This window comes from Bos javanicus, chromosome 10, assembly GCF_032452875.1.
Source record: "Bos javanicus breed banteng chromosome 10, ARS-OSU_banteng_1.0, whole genome shotgun sequence".
Lineage (NCBI taxonomy): Eukaryota > Metazoa > Chordata > Mammalia > Artiodactyla > Bovidae > Bos > Bos javanicus.
In genome coordinates, this window is record NC_083877.1 from 20,259,172 (window position 1) to 20,278,581 (window position 19,410).

At 39.4% G+C, this 19,410-nt stretch overlaps 1 protein-coding gene across 2 annotated transcripts in view; it reads right to left on the reverse strand.

The window, feature by feature from the left end:
* The window catches only part of NPTN (neuroplastin), a 64,375-nt gene that overhangs the window by 27,830 nt on the left and 17,135 nt on the right, over positions 1–19,410 (reverse strand). For both annotated transcript variants that reach the window (XR_009739041.1, XM_061430304.1), the window contains exon 2: positions 4,468–4,815. Coding sequence is in view for 1 of the 2 variants with exons in the window: in XM_061430304.1 (XP_061286288.1) it covers positions 4,468–4,815 (348 nt within the window). In the remaining variant the exon portion in view is untranslated. The remainder of the gene's footprint in view (positions 1–4,467; positions 4,816–19,410) is intronic.

The following is a 19,410-nucleotide window of genomic DNA, read 5'->3' on the forward strand; positions in this document are numbered from 1 at the left end:
AAGGCAGTATCATTTAGATAACTAATAAACTTCCTATGGAGTCACTAGGCCTTGAAACAGTAATAGTTATAGTTAGGCAATACATGTATGGCTTTCCCACATTTAAATCTGATAAATCTATGGCAAACCAGCCATGGCCATTAATTATGCAGAAAAAGACAATATAGATCTTAAAGACAAATTTCCTACTGAAAGTCTATTGCATTTTCCAAATTTTGCCGAGAGAAAATTCCTAAGGAACCAGCAGTTCTTCTCTCCAGCCCATATACTCCAAAGACAAAATATTTTCAGAATTGCACTTTAAAATATTTTTCATTCTAAGATAATCATAACTAGAATGTAGTATATGCTGGTATTATGGGCTCCTAGAATTTTAGAGCTGAAAGGCTCTTAGGGTTCAATGAATCCCAGTCTTTAAGAGCTAAAAAGGTAAAATGACTTGTGCAAGGCCATAATTATTGTTAGTGACAAAGCTGGGCCTAGAAAACACACCTGATCAAATTCTTTATCCCTCCCCCTCCAAGCCAAAAGTACCCCCATAACACTTTCCACCCTAGAGAAAGTTATATACTTCATCCTCGGGTTCTACCTAGGCTTACATAACCTGGGATCACTCATTTAGTATCTACAAAAATAACCTGTGTCAAATGTTATAATACACTGAGCAGAAATATTTTAAGGCACACTGTATCAATACCATTCCTGAAAGGTTCATCTTTACAGCACTTTGAATTCCATCACTATATTAAAGTCAAGAAGTCTGTGGTCTTTTCTTGTTACTATTTTTAATCCTTTCCCATGGTTAGCTCTTTTTCTACTTTAGGTCAATCATTCTCAAGTACGGTTAAAAGCTTTTCCAATCCACAATCAGAGATATTTGCTCTTTAACTTTTTTCCCAATTATTTCCTAGAAATCCTTGACTAACTTTTCATTTTCCTGCACCTGGCTACTTCCTGTCTACAACTCTCTAGCAGCTCCCTGACACCATTTTATACACGTATAGTGCTGACTCTATAATTCTTAAAGACAAAACTCTCTCTCTTCACTTGAGCCAAGCTTTGTTCATTGTGCAGGAAGGGGGAGAGGACGGAGAAGTCATGGGACACTTGAAAAGTGTAATGCCCAAGCACCTCCTAATCAGTGTAACATTTCTGACTGTAGAGCTCATATTGTCAAAGAAACTTGTGATAAATAAAGCAAATCCTCAAGTTTGCTCAAGTAAATTGGTTCTCATTATTTTACAACTTTGGCAAAAGGATAGTGGTTATCTTCCAATCAGCACTGGTCCTTATCGGTAACACCAAACAGGGTCTCTATGTACAGATAATGGAGGCATAGCAGCCACTAAGACAGAAGCAGATGCATGTAAACACATTAGCGCAGTGGTGTCCCATGGTTTCCAAAACACACTGGACAGAAGCCAAATCCCTGGGCCTTAAGTCGAGCAGAACAGCTGCAAACCCTGCAATGGAAGGCGCACATACACCATCAGCAGAAAGCATCACAATTCCAGGAAAATCAAAACCAAGCAAAAACAAGAGATAAAGAGAACCAGTACTCCACAGAAATTAAAAAATATAAAGGCAACATTAAAACCCAAACACACTTTTAGTTTTTTGCTGAATTTTTACTATCCAATTTTATTTTCTGTCCCATTTGGGACTCATCTTCTGGTTCTTCCTCTCAGACTGCACTGAGAAAGGGTAAACTTTGAGGCCAAGAGCTTCAAGATGTTTAAATTATAAGGAGGCCAAAGTAAATGCTACTCTTACCTGTGGTGATGCAAATGACCACGCAGCTCAGGGAGATTAAGAAGTTGATGAAAGCAACCTGGTGAACTTTCTGCCAAGAATTCTCAAAAGGCAAAGGAAAGCACATTTTCCCTTAGGTGTTAAAGATTCAGGAGAGAGTCAGCAGGGAGCAAGTCGATAATTTTAATAGGTTTAAATATGATTCTGCACCATAGGAGGGTTGTGGGGTGGCATAACCTCCCTCCTATAATTGCTATATATGGAAACCGGTACTAGACCAAGTTCTTTGGTCACAGTGCCACAACTGCATTCTGCACCAGGATGAAGGTGGGGCTTTTATTTCCGATCAAACATTGGTGGTTGAGCATTACTCATGACAGTCCAAGAGAGATGAACATTTAGGAGAAGCTCAAAATTCTTACCTGCCACTTATTCCTATTTAGAAGCACTGGTTCAGAGACCCTTACCCTAGTCATCATTCATATGTAGAACATGCTACAGACAGAGAGAGAACCTACAAACTGGGCACACTTCTACTGCCAGGAGGTCATCCTTAGAAAATCTCAACTTGCCCTTGGAGACAAATGTCATTGAGGATGCTGAATCATAAAACAGTCCAATTAGAGTGGAATTCAGGGTGTTTAAAAAGTGAAGACGATTAGCTCTCTGAATCAGTTAACTAGGATTAACTGATTTATAGGGAAGTCTGGGGAGAATCTAAACTAGCCAGGGTTTGGTTCAATCACATGCAGACACCCTTAAGTTAGGAAACTTATTTCTAAGTAAACTGGGAGACTGCTATATACTCTCCAGAATGAGAGGCAGGTACCCCAAAGACTCATCTTCTTTCAGCCCCAAGGTATGACCTTTTAACTATGAGTCCACCTGAGTCAGGCTCCTACAAGTACAAGTACCAAATGCCCAGCCCAGTCCATGCCTACAAACTCCTGCAGACCTTTGTGGCCATTTGGGTAACTCTGTTTTTACAAGGAAAGGAGCATGGGGGCAGGAGAAGGAGGCGTGCAAGGGGAAAAAAATTATTAAATAAAAGAAAAATCACTGGGTTAATGTTCCCCATTTTCACATAGACAAAGTTTTCTTTTTCCCTTTCCAGAAGCAGGTTCTCTGATTCAACAGGGCCAACTGCAGCAGCCTCTTCTACCTCTCCTCGAAGTCCTCTTCATAGGCATCTCCTGAGCTGCTATAAAGAACAGACAACTAACTTGCTATTTTCCACAGAAGGAGATTCAAGACCCATTTCAGATGACCTCCTGTGTTATTGCCAATATCCTCATAAATGTATTTTACTGTTTTTATTTAATCTAAGTCAGTCAGTTCTTTAAACCAGAATTGGCTCTAGGGGCTCTGAGTCCCTGAAAAGAAGGTGAAAAACCCAGAGGATCTTTCCTCAATTACAATCAGGACAGATGTGGGCTAAAACTCTTCCTGGCCAGAAGCACTGGCTCTGTGGTAGCTTCTCCCTCCCTCTCCTCCCTACCACACAAGCAGTAAACACTATTCAGAAAGAGATGGCCACAAAAGCTCCTGTGTCCGATGTCTCACTTGTACCTGCTACTACAGGATGAAGAGAAGGGTTCTGAGTCAACTGCTCCGCTCACTCTTACCACTCAGAGGAACACAGTTAGAATTTAGTTTCCTCTTTTTCTTTTTTCAAGACATAAGAAAAGGCCAGTATGAATGGCTTCCAAACTACTTCTGGGGTTGCCAGCCTCTGGGATGATAGGGTGGCACTGACTACTGTGCCAATAGTCAGTCATCAAACTGTCAACAGATCCAACTCTGACTTTGAAACAGTATGATGGGATTTAAAAGAAAAATACTTTGCAGCTTAGTGTCACCTGGTTCCTAACAGCAAGACATATGGAGGAAATCTAAGGCCACTGCTCTTTAGAGAATAGGAGACTAGATGGGCAGGACCATGAGGAATATACTGCTGCAGTGGGGGGCTGTTATCAGAGAAGCACATGCCACTGTTTTAGAAAAGAAAAAGAGCTAGAACTATGGAAATACCAAGCTTACATGCTACCCAACAACCAAAACACATCACCACACCACACCCATGGCAACATTCCCATCATAGACAGGATGACACCAAGTCACAGTGAGGGAAGAGGCTGGGCAGACACAAACTTAAAACCATAGAGGTGAAGGCAGCTACTCAGAGAGCTTCAAACAGATGCACAGAGAAATAAAAAATAGTTAGATTGGGGAGAGAAATAAAAATAGAAAGGCACCAGATAATAAATCAGCAAAGGATAGCAGGAACCCTACTACAAAATTCAGAGGGAGGGAAGGAAGCGATCCGACACTGCCCTGGTGCGACTGCCTGGCTTCGTGAGTTTCGAGGGTTTGTGTTGTTGTTGTTAGCCTCCCCAGTTCGCCCTCCCCACCTCTTCCCAATGCAGGTGATTTTGGACAATCACAGATTTTCCCAAGTTCTTTGTTCCTGAGGAGAGAGACACAGAGAAGGGTTGGGGGTAAGGGAGGTAAAGAGGACAGCAAAGATACAAAAGAAAAAAAAGTTGCCACAGATATTTTCATACACTACAACCAGAAGGGTCGTGGGTTTGAAAAAACGAAGACAAGGGGTGGGGTGAGTGATCATACTGGGGAAGAGGGGAAGGAAGCAGAGGGAAGGGTCAGCGGGCCACCTCTAGTGACTACAGTACCACTACTGTAGGGTGCTGGACTCACTCTGAAGCACGCTTATGGTAGCCTGGGCTCGAATCCATGTTATGGAAGGGTTTTGCCTCAAGTCATTCCTCTTGGGGTCGTTGCTGGCCCTGCACTCGTAAGTCCCAGAGTCCTCCAAGGTGAGCCGGGTTATTCTCAGCACACTCACGCCGTTTGCCCCGTAGGCGGTGTTTACGGTGACACGGCGCTTCCGAGCACCGTCCCACAGCTGTCTGAAAGACTCTGCCCGGTTGACTTCTGCGTACCACCACTGGATCTCTGGCGTGGGGCTCCCGACCACGTCACAGTACAGCTCAAAGGCGTCCCCAGTGAGCTTAGTTTCTGACATGGGCGACTTGACAAACCCAGCTAGAGGGAGGGGGAGCAGGAATGCAGTGACAGGCCAATCAGAAAAAAAGAAGAATCAACAGGTGTTAATAGTAATTTAAAGAAAAGAAAAGAAAAAAAGCAAATGAGTTGCAAAGAACAAAAAGAATTCATTTTTAAACTATAAAGAGACAGTAAATAGCATTTCATACAAGCTTTTAGAAGAAGAACCACCCTGAGAAGCTTATGAAGCAAAGGCAGGCTAATTACAAGCTGGGGCAGCCCAGGTGCTGGCCAGGCAGAAGCAAGCCCACTGGAAAGCATTTTAGCAATGGGCCCAGCCAGTAGGAATGAGAAAGCCTCAGGTCTCAGGGAAGTCTCTTTCCATAGAACACAAACCATTACCTTTTCAAACTCAGGCAAGTGATGAAAGATAACTGGAAGTGGCAATAGGTTTATATGCCAAGTCAGGGTCTCTCTTTTGGATGGGTGAACACTTGGTTAGAAATGCAATGTCTTTTATGGGTCACAACAAGAAGCGTTAATGACCTATTGACACCTTCTTTTGGGAGTCAGAGTCCAAATCTCACCTGAAAGGCTAGCAAATTTCTCACTCATGCAGGATCCTATCCTGAATTCAGGTTAGACTTTCCCCGCATCCTCTTCTTCCGTGGGCCCATGGCAAACAAATAACCCCGTTGTTTGTGAAGCAGCCTCTATCTGAAAGCAAATCCTCTGGTACAGGAGAGCAAGACAGTCTGTATTTCAGAGTGAGAATTACTATCAGGGTCAGCTCAGGAGTGGAACCAACAGTAACTCAACTTATTGCCAGTGTCTGGAGGGACTATTCCCTCCACAATCCCATAAATTTATAAACCAGAAAAATCTCCTGAAAAGTCAGTCTTAAAAAAAATCATGACACAAAAACCGAACCAGAACAACAACAACAAAAATCCATGGCATCTGACAGGCTCTCTTCACATTCTTTAGCTGCCTGGTTCCTAGAGGCCAGCTCAAAATGAAAACTGTACAGTGATGTATTAAACTAAACTCTACGGTGAAGGCTAGGCCTCACCAACATTGCCAGGCACTGCACAGGAACTAAAAGTTGATGTCTGCTTTCACTTGCCCATAATTTGAGGTTACACTTGCATAAGATAAGGTGAGAATGGCAAAGAGAGAGCCAAAAAAAAAAAAAAATCCAGACTTATTGGAACAACTTGGAATGGAGTCCATATCACAGTGCAAGCATACTCTCTCTCACCCATTTACTCCATCAAGGGTCCATTCAGCATTTCTACCAATTCAAGCTAAAAGGTACTAATAATTCAGTATCTAAAGTACAGGCAAGAAGCTAAAAGAGGGTACTCTGATTCGCCGGGCAATTTCTCTTGGGCCCAAGCCAGATCCTCTGCAATGAGCAGAGTAAAGCCAGTATCTACTAACATCAGGTTAAGAACATTTCAGAGGAGAAGTATGAATTAAATAGAACAGTTTCCCTATAGACAAAAAGCCAAGGATATAATGGGATTGCTGAACATGGAGGTTGCTAAGTGGAAATTTTTCTGTTTATATCCACAGCATATTTGCCTTTGGAGATAAACTGTACACAATGGACCTCAGAACCCTATGGGAAATACTACACTTACTCAACTAGAGGTCAAGAACTCCAAATTCATACTAGTCTTTGAACTGATATAAGATTCAGAATCTGGGAAGGATAGGAAAGCAGTCATTAATAGCCTCAGATTAACTGTTCTGCCTTCAAAATGACATGCCTAAACTACCTTTTGAGACCGGATATCAGTTCCTTGAAAGGAACTAGTTATGAGATGCCAAGAAGCCAAAAATATATCATTCTCAAGTGCAGGGGAAGTTTCAGAATTCCGGAAAGAAGACACCAAGCCACTGCATGAAAGGCTGAGCTCACTTCCACATAAAAGGGTACCCAAGGGGACTTCCCTGGTGGTCCAGTGGCTAAGACTCTGAGCTCCCAGTGCAGGGGGCCCAGGTTCGATCCCTGGTCAGGGAGCTAGATCCCACATGCTACAACTAAGACCAAGAGCAGCCAAATAAATAAATAAAATTTTTTAAAAAAAAGGGTACCCAAGGAGCTATGCTTTAGCTTTCACACTACCTTTTCATTCATTTTACTACTGGCTCAATCACTAAAGAAAACTGTTTATCAGTAAATCCCTAGAAAGCAGAAAAAAGTATTATTCTCCTTTAATCATACTCTTGATCATTAAGTGGAATTCACAAATGCTCTTATTCTCACATTCTCTGTGAACTGGGGGAGTTTATGTCCACTTGAATGATGTGATAATGTACCTAATTATGCTCTAGAAATATGTTGTTAGTGGATTTCTCCTTTTTTCTCCCTTCTTCTGAATTGCACTTCAAAACAAGCTTAGATCTAAGCCTATTCAATTTATTGACCATGCTATGTAGAAGGAATACCTGCAAGTATGTCCAGAACCACCAAGAACCCATCCAATTTCAAAATAATCATAAATCCCAAGACACCACAATTCAAAGACAGTGGAGAAACAGTCTGAACACAATTCTCCACTGCCCAGAACGAAGAAAGTCACTCAAACCAACACTGCAACTTCTGGACAAGACTTACTTCTAAGGAAGTGCTGATCTGATTTAGTTTTCTACTTGTATACAGGGAAGGGGACCAAGTCGATAATGTTCCTTGATTATTGACTAGTAAATTATATTATATATATTCAGGGCTTCCCTTGTGGCTCAGCGACAGAGAATCTGCCTGCAATGCAGGAGACACGGGTTTGATCCCTGGGTCAGAAAGATCCCCTGGAGAAGTGAGTGGCAACCCACTCCAGTACTGGAAAATCCCATGGACAGAGGAGCCTGAAGGGCTACAGTACATGTGGTTGCAAGAGAGTCAGCTAAACAAAAACAATGATATATATTTAAGCAAACTTATCTAAAAGCAAAAGTAAAAATCCCTTAAAACAATGACAACAGACATCTATCTGTGCTCTTTGAGGCTATTATTTTTTATTATTATTAGACATGTATATCATTAGATAACATTTTTTAAGTATGTGTTATGTGTTAGACAATGTGCTAAGCACTTTTATATTATCTCATTTAATCTTCACAACATAGCACAGATGCAATTATAATCCCCTTAGAAGATGTGGAAACCAAAGCCCAAAAAAGCTAAGTACTTTTCCCATAGTTACAAGCTAATAGTGAAAGAGTAGACTGGAATTCAGGTGTGTCCAAAGCCAAAGTATGGTCTCTTAACACCACAACTGCAGTCAATGTGTCTCCCTGAGCCAGAAAAGTTATAGATATTTTGGTCACCACTTAAATATAATTAATTAATTCTGGCTATGAAAAGTCAAGACTCCTCCACTGGAACGTGCAGCACACTATGATGACTACCTCCTTAAAATTATAATCCTATTAAAGAATGGAGACAGAACAGCACAAGGATCAAAGAAATCCTGAAGCAATTATGTGAACCTGAGTGAGTGGGGGACAGCGGGGGGGCGGGGGAGGGAGGTACAGGACGACGGTGAGAAGGGGTAGGGAAGAGTGAGAAAACAAAAGATGGTTCAGAAGCAAGACTTCCCCCACAGTTCTGAGGATTCTACCACTCTGCTCTTAAGAAGCCTAGCTTCATAGGAAGGAGCTTAAAAGACTTATTAAAGGCATTTCTCTAGTGTTGTAGTTAGTGGCCAAAATACTAAAAGGCAGCACCTGAAATTTTTATGAAACAGCTTACAAAGTCCTTTCACACATATCACATTTCATTTTCTTCACATAAATTCACAAGGTTCATAGGTCAAGTGCAGAGATAGGTTCATGATTTGATCAAGATCACTTAGGTAGCTAATCCTGAGTGGAGTGAGGATCAAAACAGAGGTCTTCAGCTTTTAGTGTACCGTTCTTTCCAAAAAAAAACACACTGCCTCTAAATAAAACAAGTAGGGAATTCCTTGATAGCTGAACACTCATCAAAAATCATGAAAACAAATCTATTTCTCCTCCTAGCAGTAGGGAAAAACAAAACAAAACCAATGCTCTCTCTATACAGTACTGTGGAATCACGGCAAGGCAAAGTTATTAGCAACCATCTACCTCATTATCCATCCAAAATTAGCTCCAATTCAGGAGAAGAGAAGAACCAGCTCTCAGCAGCAGCAGGAGGCAAGGCAGCTCACAGCGTGACTCACTGCCCTGCCTTTCATTACCAATGGCTTTCAAACAAATACATGCCCTCAACATGAGAGCACACACTGCTCAAAGTCAGGAGACCAGGAAAAGCATCTGTTTGATTTCCAGGTCAAAGCTCATCCAATATTTTGGAAAAAGCCTAATTTCAGAAAAACAGCCTCTGGCCCCCTCTCCACCACCATCTCCAGCCACTGTAATAGGTAACTAGGCTCAGAACTCAAACAAGTTTGACAAAGTACTAATATCAGTTCCTTCAGTTCAATAATGATAAAGAGGGAAGCCAAAGAGTGGTCACTAGCTTTGTGGGAGGGAGGAACTAGAAGCTGAGGGTGGAGGAGGGTGGCAGGCATAGTATTAAAAAATGAAGACAGTAAAACCAGGAAAAGCCTAAAGTAAAACTGTAACTGGGGATGGGACAAGAAGATGACAGCTGGGGCTAGCAGCCGGAGAAAAGGAGGAGCTCTCTGGCAGGGAAAACTGAATGTGTAGATATGTAGCAGAGGGTGAGAAGAAGAAGGGAACACAGAGGAACAAGTTGAGCCCAATCCCAAGAAAACTGCTTTTACATATGCCCTAAGGAAGCAAAAATGCTATCCTAGCCCCATACATGAGGGACCATCAGTGATTTTTTTTACAGCCAATATTCTCATTTTCCTCCAGGGCTATCAGTGAACAGACAGTAAGACTCACTTATATTCCTCTCTCAGCTGACTACTGCCAAGGCCAGGCCTTTAAATTTAGCCTGTTTTTGTCACCTTTTTCTTTAAAAAAAAAAAAAAAAAAAAACCAGCTGTTCCCTTCAAGCCCCTCTCCACTACTAATTCCCTGTGGGTGGCTCATGCTGTTCTTTCCTTCGTGCCTCATAATAAAGAGGAAATGACAGCCAAGGACACAAGAGAGCTGCTCTCACCTTCCCCCATTCACTCATACCATGCACCCCAAAAAGCAGACAGACTCTGAGCAAGACAGACTGGTATCTAGCTTTGGTTATAGGTATGGTATTTCAAATCTAAGTGACTCTTAACTGCAATAAGCCTGCCTGTTCTTACTGCTTATTTTAATCCTTCACACTATCCCTCAACACCAAAGATAGGTCCTAAGTCCACAGGCACTCATTCTGTGTGTTAAAACCAAGTGTAAGGCAGGCCTGAGGCCCTGAGAGTGGATGAAAATGGGATAACCTCATTCTCCACAGCAGGAAGGAGGTATATGGGTCTCATTTCATGGACCAGTCTGATCTGCAGGTGAGAGACAGCAACAATTACAAAGCATTTTCCAAAGTCACACCTATTCCTTTCACAGCTACCTCTATCAGGGAGTCATGACAAAGGCTTAGAAAGTAAGATCTTCTCCATTCACCAGCTTCTAATCCAGGGCCATCCTTTATTCTGAAATTATAGCATCCAAATGGCTAAAACAATCTGTTTTGGCATATTTTAGTCAGCCTTCTGTTTTGAGAAATAGGAGACTATGTAGTTTAGTGGATAAAAGTAGCAAACTCTAAATCTGGATTACTTGGAAGTGTTGTCACCACTTGTATGACCTTAGGCAAATGACCTAACCTCTGAGGTTCTCCCTAATCTGTAGGCTGGACTAATAGTAGCAACCTCAAAGAGTTATTGTGAGGATTACTTGAAATTGACATACAGCTTAAAACAGTACCTGGCACCTAGTAAGCACTCAATAATGTTAGCCATTATTCTATGTCTCCATAGAAATTATGCTGAACAAGCCATATGCAGCAGCCTTCAGCACTGTTCCAACAACAGTCTGGGAAGTAGAAATTTTCTCTTAAAGGAGCTCCAATTTAGAATCCAACTTCATCAATAAACCGCAAAAAATTAATTTTAACCTTAAAAATAAGAACCAGAATGGAAATATTAATTGCAGAAGGCAATGAAAAAGTTGGGTATTCTTCATTCCTTCCTATCCTCGGAGCAAACTAAAAATAAGGGGAGTGGTAACAGAAGTGTGGACTCAGGGAATTAGCAGTTATGACAGAGTTACAAGTCATTCAATCTAAGATAATGTGAACAATATGGAAAGCCCAAAAGTAATGAGAATAAAAAGAGGCAGTACAAGATTCTCCTTTAAAAAAACAAAAAGTAAATTAGCCTACTAATTATAAATTAAGCTGCTTGGCAACGATATATGGAAAGATACTGGATATCAGGCAGACCAAACTTTAAATTCACAAAAATGTCAAATAAAATGGTAGTTAAAGGATTTTGATCATATCAGGTTTTTTTTTCTAAGAAGAGTCAGCTTTTGAGTCAGTACCTCCACAACTTAAATTCTTAACTTTGAGCAGTTTCTTCAAGTGGGAATGATGCCACTTAAGGTAGTTGTAAAAGTCATGTGACATATATGGAAGAGATCTGTAGGTTCTACAAATGTTAAGTTACTTTAGGATAGACAAGAAATAGGCATTCAATATGACTGATGTTCATTCAACACAAATTTTCATTCAGTCCTGCTGTCAATTCCCTGTCATAAGCTAAACAAGCATGACCTATCAAGGTCCATGGGACTAAAACTCAGTGACACACACACACATAGGAAGGCATAGAATGATTAAAAGGGACTTTCCTAGGGGCTCAGCAGTAAAGAATCTGCCTGCAATGCAGGAGAGGTGGGTTACATCCCTCAGTCAGAAAGATATCCTAGAGAAAGGAAATGGCAAGCTACTCCAGTATTCTTGCCTGGGAAATCCCATGGACAGAGGAGTCTGGAGGGCCACAGTCCATGGGGTCGCAGGGAGTCAGACATTACTTAGCGACTAAACAACGATTAAAAAAAAAAAAAGTCACAGGCTTGTCTCTTACCAGAAAATACACACAAAAATTTGCATATAATATAGGGAGAGATGTCCCAGACACCAGGTTGAACGCTGAGTTTTGACTGTATTTTGCTACTGGATGTGTGGAGAGATAAGGGTCTCTCTATTTAAATTGAGAGCTCACCTTATAAGGATATATGCCATGGTTTACAACATCTGGGTTGGTTTCTTCAACTTCTTCAAACTCAGTCTCCTCATCTGAAAAATGGGGATAATAATTCCTACCTTCTTCATAAGGTCATGATGAGGTTCATATGAACAATGTAAGTAAAGTTACTTTGTAACCTATAGAGCTAAAAATGTAATAATAATATAAGATGGCTCTTTTATGCAAGCATTCTACTCTGTAATTTAAAGGCTGACCTAAATCATTTCTGGGTATTACTGAAGCACCTCAAAAACATTCTGGGTTGAAAAAGTTGGGAGGACAGAATTCAGACTCACCCAGGGGGAATGGGAGTTGCTCATTACACTTTTTCTGAATTTTTCAATTTTCCAAATGAAAAAAGTATGAAAACCAATGACCCAGAGAATTTCAACATGTTTTAAATAGAAAGGGGCATTAAATAAAGTAAGACTGCAGCATTAAATTTTTAAAAATTAGAATACTAGTTAAAAAAAAAAGAGGGTCTTATAAAAACAGAACTTGACACCAAATCTAAGAAATAAGAAGGACTGGAAATTTTTAACAGCAGAGAGAACAATCAGCTCAGAACTCACCCCTCCTGCATTTCTTCATGCATATCTAACATGCTCCAGCAAGGGGCTCAGTAACACTCACCTATGTCCCAGAATATCCTCAAATGGGCAATAAGAAATTGAAAACTCTGCTTATAGGCTATCTATCATAAAATTTTAGCCACTGAGTCTAATGCCTTTACTAACAATGTAGTAAACAGCTTCATTGTTATAGACAGTCCTTGAGACTAACAACACTTCTTCCTCACATCAGGGAGGAAAGAGGCATTTTAACTTAATCTTGAGCAAAGAAAGTGAAGTTAAATATAGATAAGGACCCATTTGGACTGTGACATCAAAATGACCATAACCTTAGTTTTCAACTAAGGATGTGTCCAAGGGGGAAAAATTCAGTAGCCACAAACTGCTGTCAAGCTCATCTTTTCAGGAACTGCAGAAAATCTACTTTTTAACTCTACAAACAGTACTCAAACTGTTAATACACAAAGGAAAAAAGCTAGTTTTGCTAGCCATTAAAAACCACAGATGTTTCATCCAAAGGAAACAGACAATGCGTACAAACCAGCAGTATCTCAAAAAACATTCGTAATGAAAGGTCTGGTTTCAAACAATGAAACCCTTACTTACATATTTAAGCAAACACTAACAAAAGCTCTTATCCCAAGAGATGGTGAAAACTACCTGTGGGCCAGTAGAAACACACCCAAATGGAACTTTGAAGCCAGAAACAATGTTTTTGGAGAAGAGACACAGAAACAGAGTATTTGAAGAGTATGCCTCAATTGACCCTTCATTTAGGATTTATTAACGACAAAATGAAAACAATATTCTGGAAAGGTCGAATACTGCAGTTAAATAAACCGTTCTCAAAAGCAAGGAGGGAGTGGAGGGGAATTCCCTGACAGTCTAGTGGTTAGGACTCCATGCTTTCACTGCTAAGATTTCAATATCTGGTCAAGGAACTAAGATCCCACAAGACTTGTAGCCACTGCCAAAAACAAAAACAAACTAGTAAAACTAAGAGAAAAATACATTATGTGATCCTTACTTATACCACAAAAAGCCATGGGCAATTAGTAATCTCCACTAATTACTTTCTTTGCAAATTTCTGTATTAGACAAGTGAAATTTGCAGACAAAGTAATTAAGTAAAGATAACACAATTTATTTTTCTTTTAGTTTACTAGTTTTTTCTTCCCAGGTGGCACAGTGGTAAAAGTATCTGCCTGTCAATGCAGGAGACACCGGTTCAGTCCCTGGGTGGGGAAGATCCCCTGGAGAAGAAAATGCCACTCCAGTATTCTTGCCTAGGAAATCCCATGGACAGAGGAGCCTGGTGGGTTACAGTCCAGGAGGTCTTAAAAGAGTGAGACACGACTGAGGATGCATAGCACCATCACAGATTCAATATAATTTTTGATAATGAGCTCACTTTCTTGTCCCTGACAACGTATCCAACAACCGGGATTTAAATATTAAAAATAACACAATTCGGCACATTCTTCCAGAGGATAATACTATTTATCTCATTCTTTCATCCTCATATAGCCCATGAGAATGACAGCAAACACAAGTAGTTGGAGCTGATAGTGTGAATTTAATCTAAAAGATATTTTGACTGAAGAGGTAAAAAGTCCCTCTCTTACCTTCTTTTAAATAGCCATTCCCAGAAGCCAGAATCAAACACTTTGCACACAGGAAAATTCAATCTTTGAATCACATCCCAAGATGTTAGGTAATACAGTCAGTTACAGTCTTCCCAGATGATGAATTACTTCCAAAGTATAGACAGTTTATAATGGAAATCACACTGGGAACTTTGTTATTATATATTAAAGGCAACACTTTCTTTAGATGGCAATATCCTAGAGCAGTGATTTTTTAAACTATCATGCATCAGAATTACCTGTTAAAACACAGATTGCTGGGCCCCATCCCTGGAAATTCTGATTCAGTAGATCTGGAAAGGGGCTTAGGAACAGGCATTTGTAACAAGTTCTCAGATGATGCTGGTATTGCTGATTCGCAGACCACACATCAACAACTACTGTCTTAGAGAGTCTGAAACTGCTAGATTTTTAGCTTTTTCAGATATAAGAAAATAGGGGCAAAGGAACCACACAGATGTTTCTGAAACCATATAAAGACTCTCCTAGTGATGAGTCTGATTCATAACCAAAAGAAGGAATGTGAAAAGGTGCCACTCACTGTGACTTCATAATAATGACTTTTATCTAATATTTGTTCAACTTATCTGTAAGCTGAGAGAAAGTTACTGAGGGCTTACTTAGCAAGGACTGTACACAGGGACAACTAAAATAAACCTTGTTCCTAAAGGGACTCAATTTTGTAAAACATGAGACAGAAAAACAATTACAATACAATCGGCAATGGCCACTTTTATAAAAGACATATGAAAGACAACAAAATCATAAAAGAAGTTACTAATTTTACTGAGGGGAGAGGGCTGATATATGCATAGAAACCTCAGGCATAAAATCTGAATGTAGCCTTGTCAGCTGGGGGACATGGCCTTGCTCTAGCCAAAAGGAAATAGTTTTGAATACAGTATTGAGAAGTGGCAGAAATAATTAGTTCTAAACAAAGCTAAAAAAAATTCAACATTTTTTGAGTGATTTTACATGCCAAGCACTTGTCAAATGTTCATGCTACTCATAAAAATAAGATATCTATAGCCTCAAGACCCCACAATTTAGGGAAAGTGACAAGCATCCTACAGGCTAAGAGCTTGGACTTCTTTCAACAGAATAAGTTATATGACAGATCTGACTGGTGGCTGTATGCAGAATGGATCCAAACTGGGAAAGGAGTTAGGAAACTCATTCACTAATCCAAATGAAAAATGAGTCTGAACTAGTTTAGAGAAGCTGTAGAAATGGTGAGAAGATGATGGATGTAAGATATGTTTACAGGATAGAATTAACTGAAACTACTGACTGTGGTGTGGAGAGTGATACTATAAATGGAATAAAGGAAGGCAAGCTGAGAGTTGGCTTTGGAGGCACATACAGGATGGGCTATGCTGGTGAGATGTTCAGATATTATAATAAAAAACATATACATGCATCTGGTATTCAGGAGAGAATCAGAGGCTAGAAATACACACTTGGGAATGAGCAGCTTAGGAGGAAGTTGAGCCATGGAAAGAGATAAGATCACTCAGAGGATGAAAAAGGAACTGAGGATGGAACTTTCTAGAGAACAGTTCTTTCCAATGATTCACCACTGAATGTAATGTACTTTTACTAGGATAAAATACACCAAAATAGGAATTAATCCCTTCCTGTTATCTGGACAATACTTCATAACCTCACGTAAATAATTTATTATTCTGCTTTGGAAGATTAACAAGAAGGGTCTTTTCATGGTTCTGCTGTCAGGGACTCAGATTCTGACACAGTATCCATGCCAGAAGCTCCCACAGCAGCATTAGACTTTACTTGAGTAGACTATGTAATGCTATTAGCCTTAACAAAGAATCCTTAACCTTTCATAAAAATAGCACCTATCTGGTTCCAAAGATTATCTTGGGATATGTTTTTCTTCTGAAAAAGCTAACACTTAATCCCAACCGAATTTTTTCAACTTTTAAAAAAGGAAAACGTACAGAATCTCAGCCTAAAGCCCAAGACTAAACCAACTCTCACCCTGCACTCTGCAGCAGAGACTGAAATGAAACAAAGCCAATATGCCACAGACCAAGTGATTCCAGAGGAAAAGAAAAAACCGAGAATTATAGTTCCTATTTAACGCTGTGATAAAAGTTCATTAAGTTTGTGATGTTTATGTCCTTTTTCCTGCCTTCTAGTCCTCCTCAATGTTTAATTATTAACCAGATATGATTTTGGAAAATAAGGACTGTAACACACAAGCAAGAGTTTCTTCACTTCAACAATGGCACAGAATGGGAAATTTCCTTCCCCACTCTGGGCCCCAGTGGTCCCTAAATTTAAAAATTTGAGGATACTCAATAGAACTACACTGAGTTTTATTTTCACATTTTTTTACAAGGATTTATGAAAACAGACAAATTTTACTCCTTTAACTATGGACCATATTAACAATATGTTGAAACTGCAACTTCCCCATTACTTAAATTGTGACGGTGGCAAAATTTATATGAGTCCCAGCATCACCGACTCGATGGACTGAGTTTGAGTGAACTCCGGGAGTTGGTGACGGACAGGGAGGCCTGGTGTGCTGCAGTTCATGGGGTCGCAAAGAGTCGGACACGACTGAGCGACTGAACTGAACTGAAGCAATGTTTACGTTCTTTTTCCTGCCATCTGGTCCACTTCAATATTTCTGCAACTATTAACCAGATATGATTTTGGAAAATAAGGACAGCAACACAGGCAAGCGATCAAGAGATTCTCCACTTCAACAATGGCACAGAATGTCTCTAATTTTGTATCCCCACAATACCTTGCTGTACATATTACACTCAATAATATTTGTTAAATGAATGGTGAGAAACACAATTCTCACTCATCAAGAATTAACCTTAAAATTCTTTCATTAAATTTCAACCTATTAACAACTTAAAATGTACTAGTAATTACATTAATGAACAATAAAATAAATGAAACCGTCTTTCTTAGATTAGCAGAGTTTTTCATATCAGAGCCATTTTTCTGAGTATCAACAGAATTATAAATTCTAGGAGACCAGGCTATGGCATATTTGAATTTATCAGAGAGTCCCTACAAGTTTCTTATTAGAAAAAAAAAAAAAATCCCTATGTCAGTTTGTTTTTTTGCTATACATCCATTAATCCTCATTTTTTGTTGTTGTTCAGTTGCTAAGTCGTGTCTAACTCTTTATGACCCCATTAACTATAGCACACCAGGCTTCTCTGTCCTTCACTATCCCCCTGAGTTTACTCAAACTCATGTCCATTGAGTCAATCTTTGAGTTACATCCCAACATGTTAGGTAATATAGTCAGTTACAATCAAAGATCTTTTAATCCTAGTAGGCAAGGAAATAAAAACTGAGTGTAAAAGATTTCTGATTTGAGATTTTACTTTACAGTTAGACTGCAACTTTCGTATTCTTTTTCAAATTAGGTAATGATGCTGCCTATCATCAATTCTAAAAAGGAAGTTCTTCTTCTAGAATCAAAAACAGCCTAGAAATCTCCTTTGAAATGATAACCTTTAAGAAAAACATCTGTGGGGAAGGGGCAGGGAGTAGGACATTTTCTAACTATTCTTTTTTCTGTTTTAAGAACACTCAAAATAGATTACTAAACGCATAACTGAACATCTCTGAAACCAAATTATTATACCAGGAGCTAAGCTTTACTGATGTTCACATATGTCAGGCACCGGGCAAAGTATATCATACAATTTAATTCACTACCCCTTAAGATTGTACTGTCATTCTACAGATGTGCAGAGGCAGGATGCATACTCTGGCAGTTACAATTCCAGAGTTCAAAACACTATATTAAACTATCATTAATAGAAATGTTTTGTTTACTATGAACAATTAGAACTAACATCCTACATACATTATTTAATTCAAAAACATTTTATCTTAGAATGACCATCACATGGTATGTTCTACTTCTTTCTCATCGACATTACCAGTTCAGGCTTTTATCACTACACAGCCATCTCCAATTATGTTATCTCTGTGGAAATTGTGTGGGCCTGTGAGCTTAAAAAGTATTTGACATCCTGTGACTTATTGTTTTAAGCTGGCACTCCTAAATAGTAAACTGGAACTTAGTGGTAGACCTCCAGTTCTTACTGGCAGATCTTCAAGGTGGTTGCTACCCCTAAGATTTTCTTCCCACTAAGGGATGAAAAGGAATAGCACTTTCAATCCTTTTCCAAGCAGAGTCTCAACAGCACACCTCTGTATTCTCCTATTTGAATTTGGATTTCAAAACTCAGGACAAATGACAGGTAGCTCTTTCTCACAAAGCAGCTTACAAACCTTGCAATAAAAATTATTTTACCAAGTACACTTTGCATAGGATGATTATGCTGTGCTGTCTAATAATAAGACTGTCTTAAAAGGATCATCCTTTCTTTTGGTCTTATTTCAACTGTGGACACATGTATTAGTAAAAATATTTCAATCGTCTACTTTGCAAAGTATCCACAGATACCAAGAATGCCCAAGCAGACTGTAAATCAAAGGTAAGAAACATCCTTGTGCAAAAACTTCAGAAGTAGGTCTACAAAGGGGTCATATATTTCAATAATTTTAAAAGCCAGCTCCTCGGGCCCTAAGGATTCTTTGGAACAGTTAGTGGATTCCTTCTCCCCCAAACAGCTCTACATTTATCTAATTAAAACTTAAGATTCTACTTTTTAAAGAAAAAAACTTGCTACTGTTTGAAAATTCCTAAAGCTAATTCTCACCCCAATCTAACACTTAGATATCATAGTCCAAAGAGGCTTAGAATGTAGCTGAAAACCCTTACTAGAATCCAAAATTCTTGATTCCTGTTCACAAATGTTCTATATACTAAAATCTGCTCCCTCCTCAATTCCTCTGGAAATCCCAATGTTCAGTCAACAACCCAAAACTATTCTCTCATAATTACTTAATTATACTCTTATCATTTTGTTTCAGGTCTTCATTATCTCATAACTCCACAATTAGGTACTACCTCCACCTCCACAATGAGGGGAAGGATCAGGTTATATTACTAACCTACTGCCCCAAACACAGGCAGTATGCTTCTCTTGAAAAGGGATAGCAAAACTGTATACAGTACACTTCCATTAAAAATTAGCAGAGTTGTCCCAGGAATTATTTACATGCCAAATAGTAAATGTATAAACTTTTAAGATTTCCACCAAAAAAAAAATGACTGAGTATAAAAATACAGCAATATATTCTTCT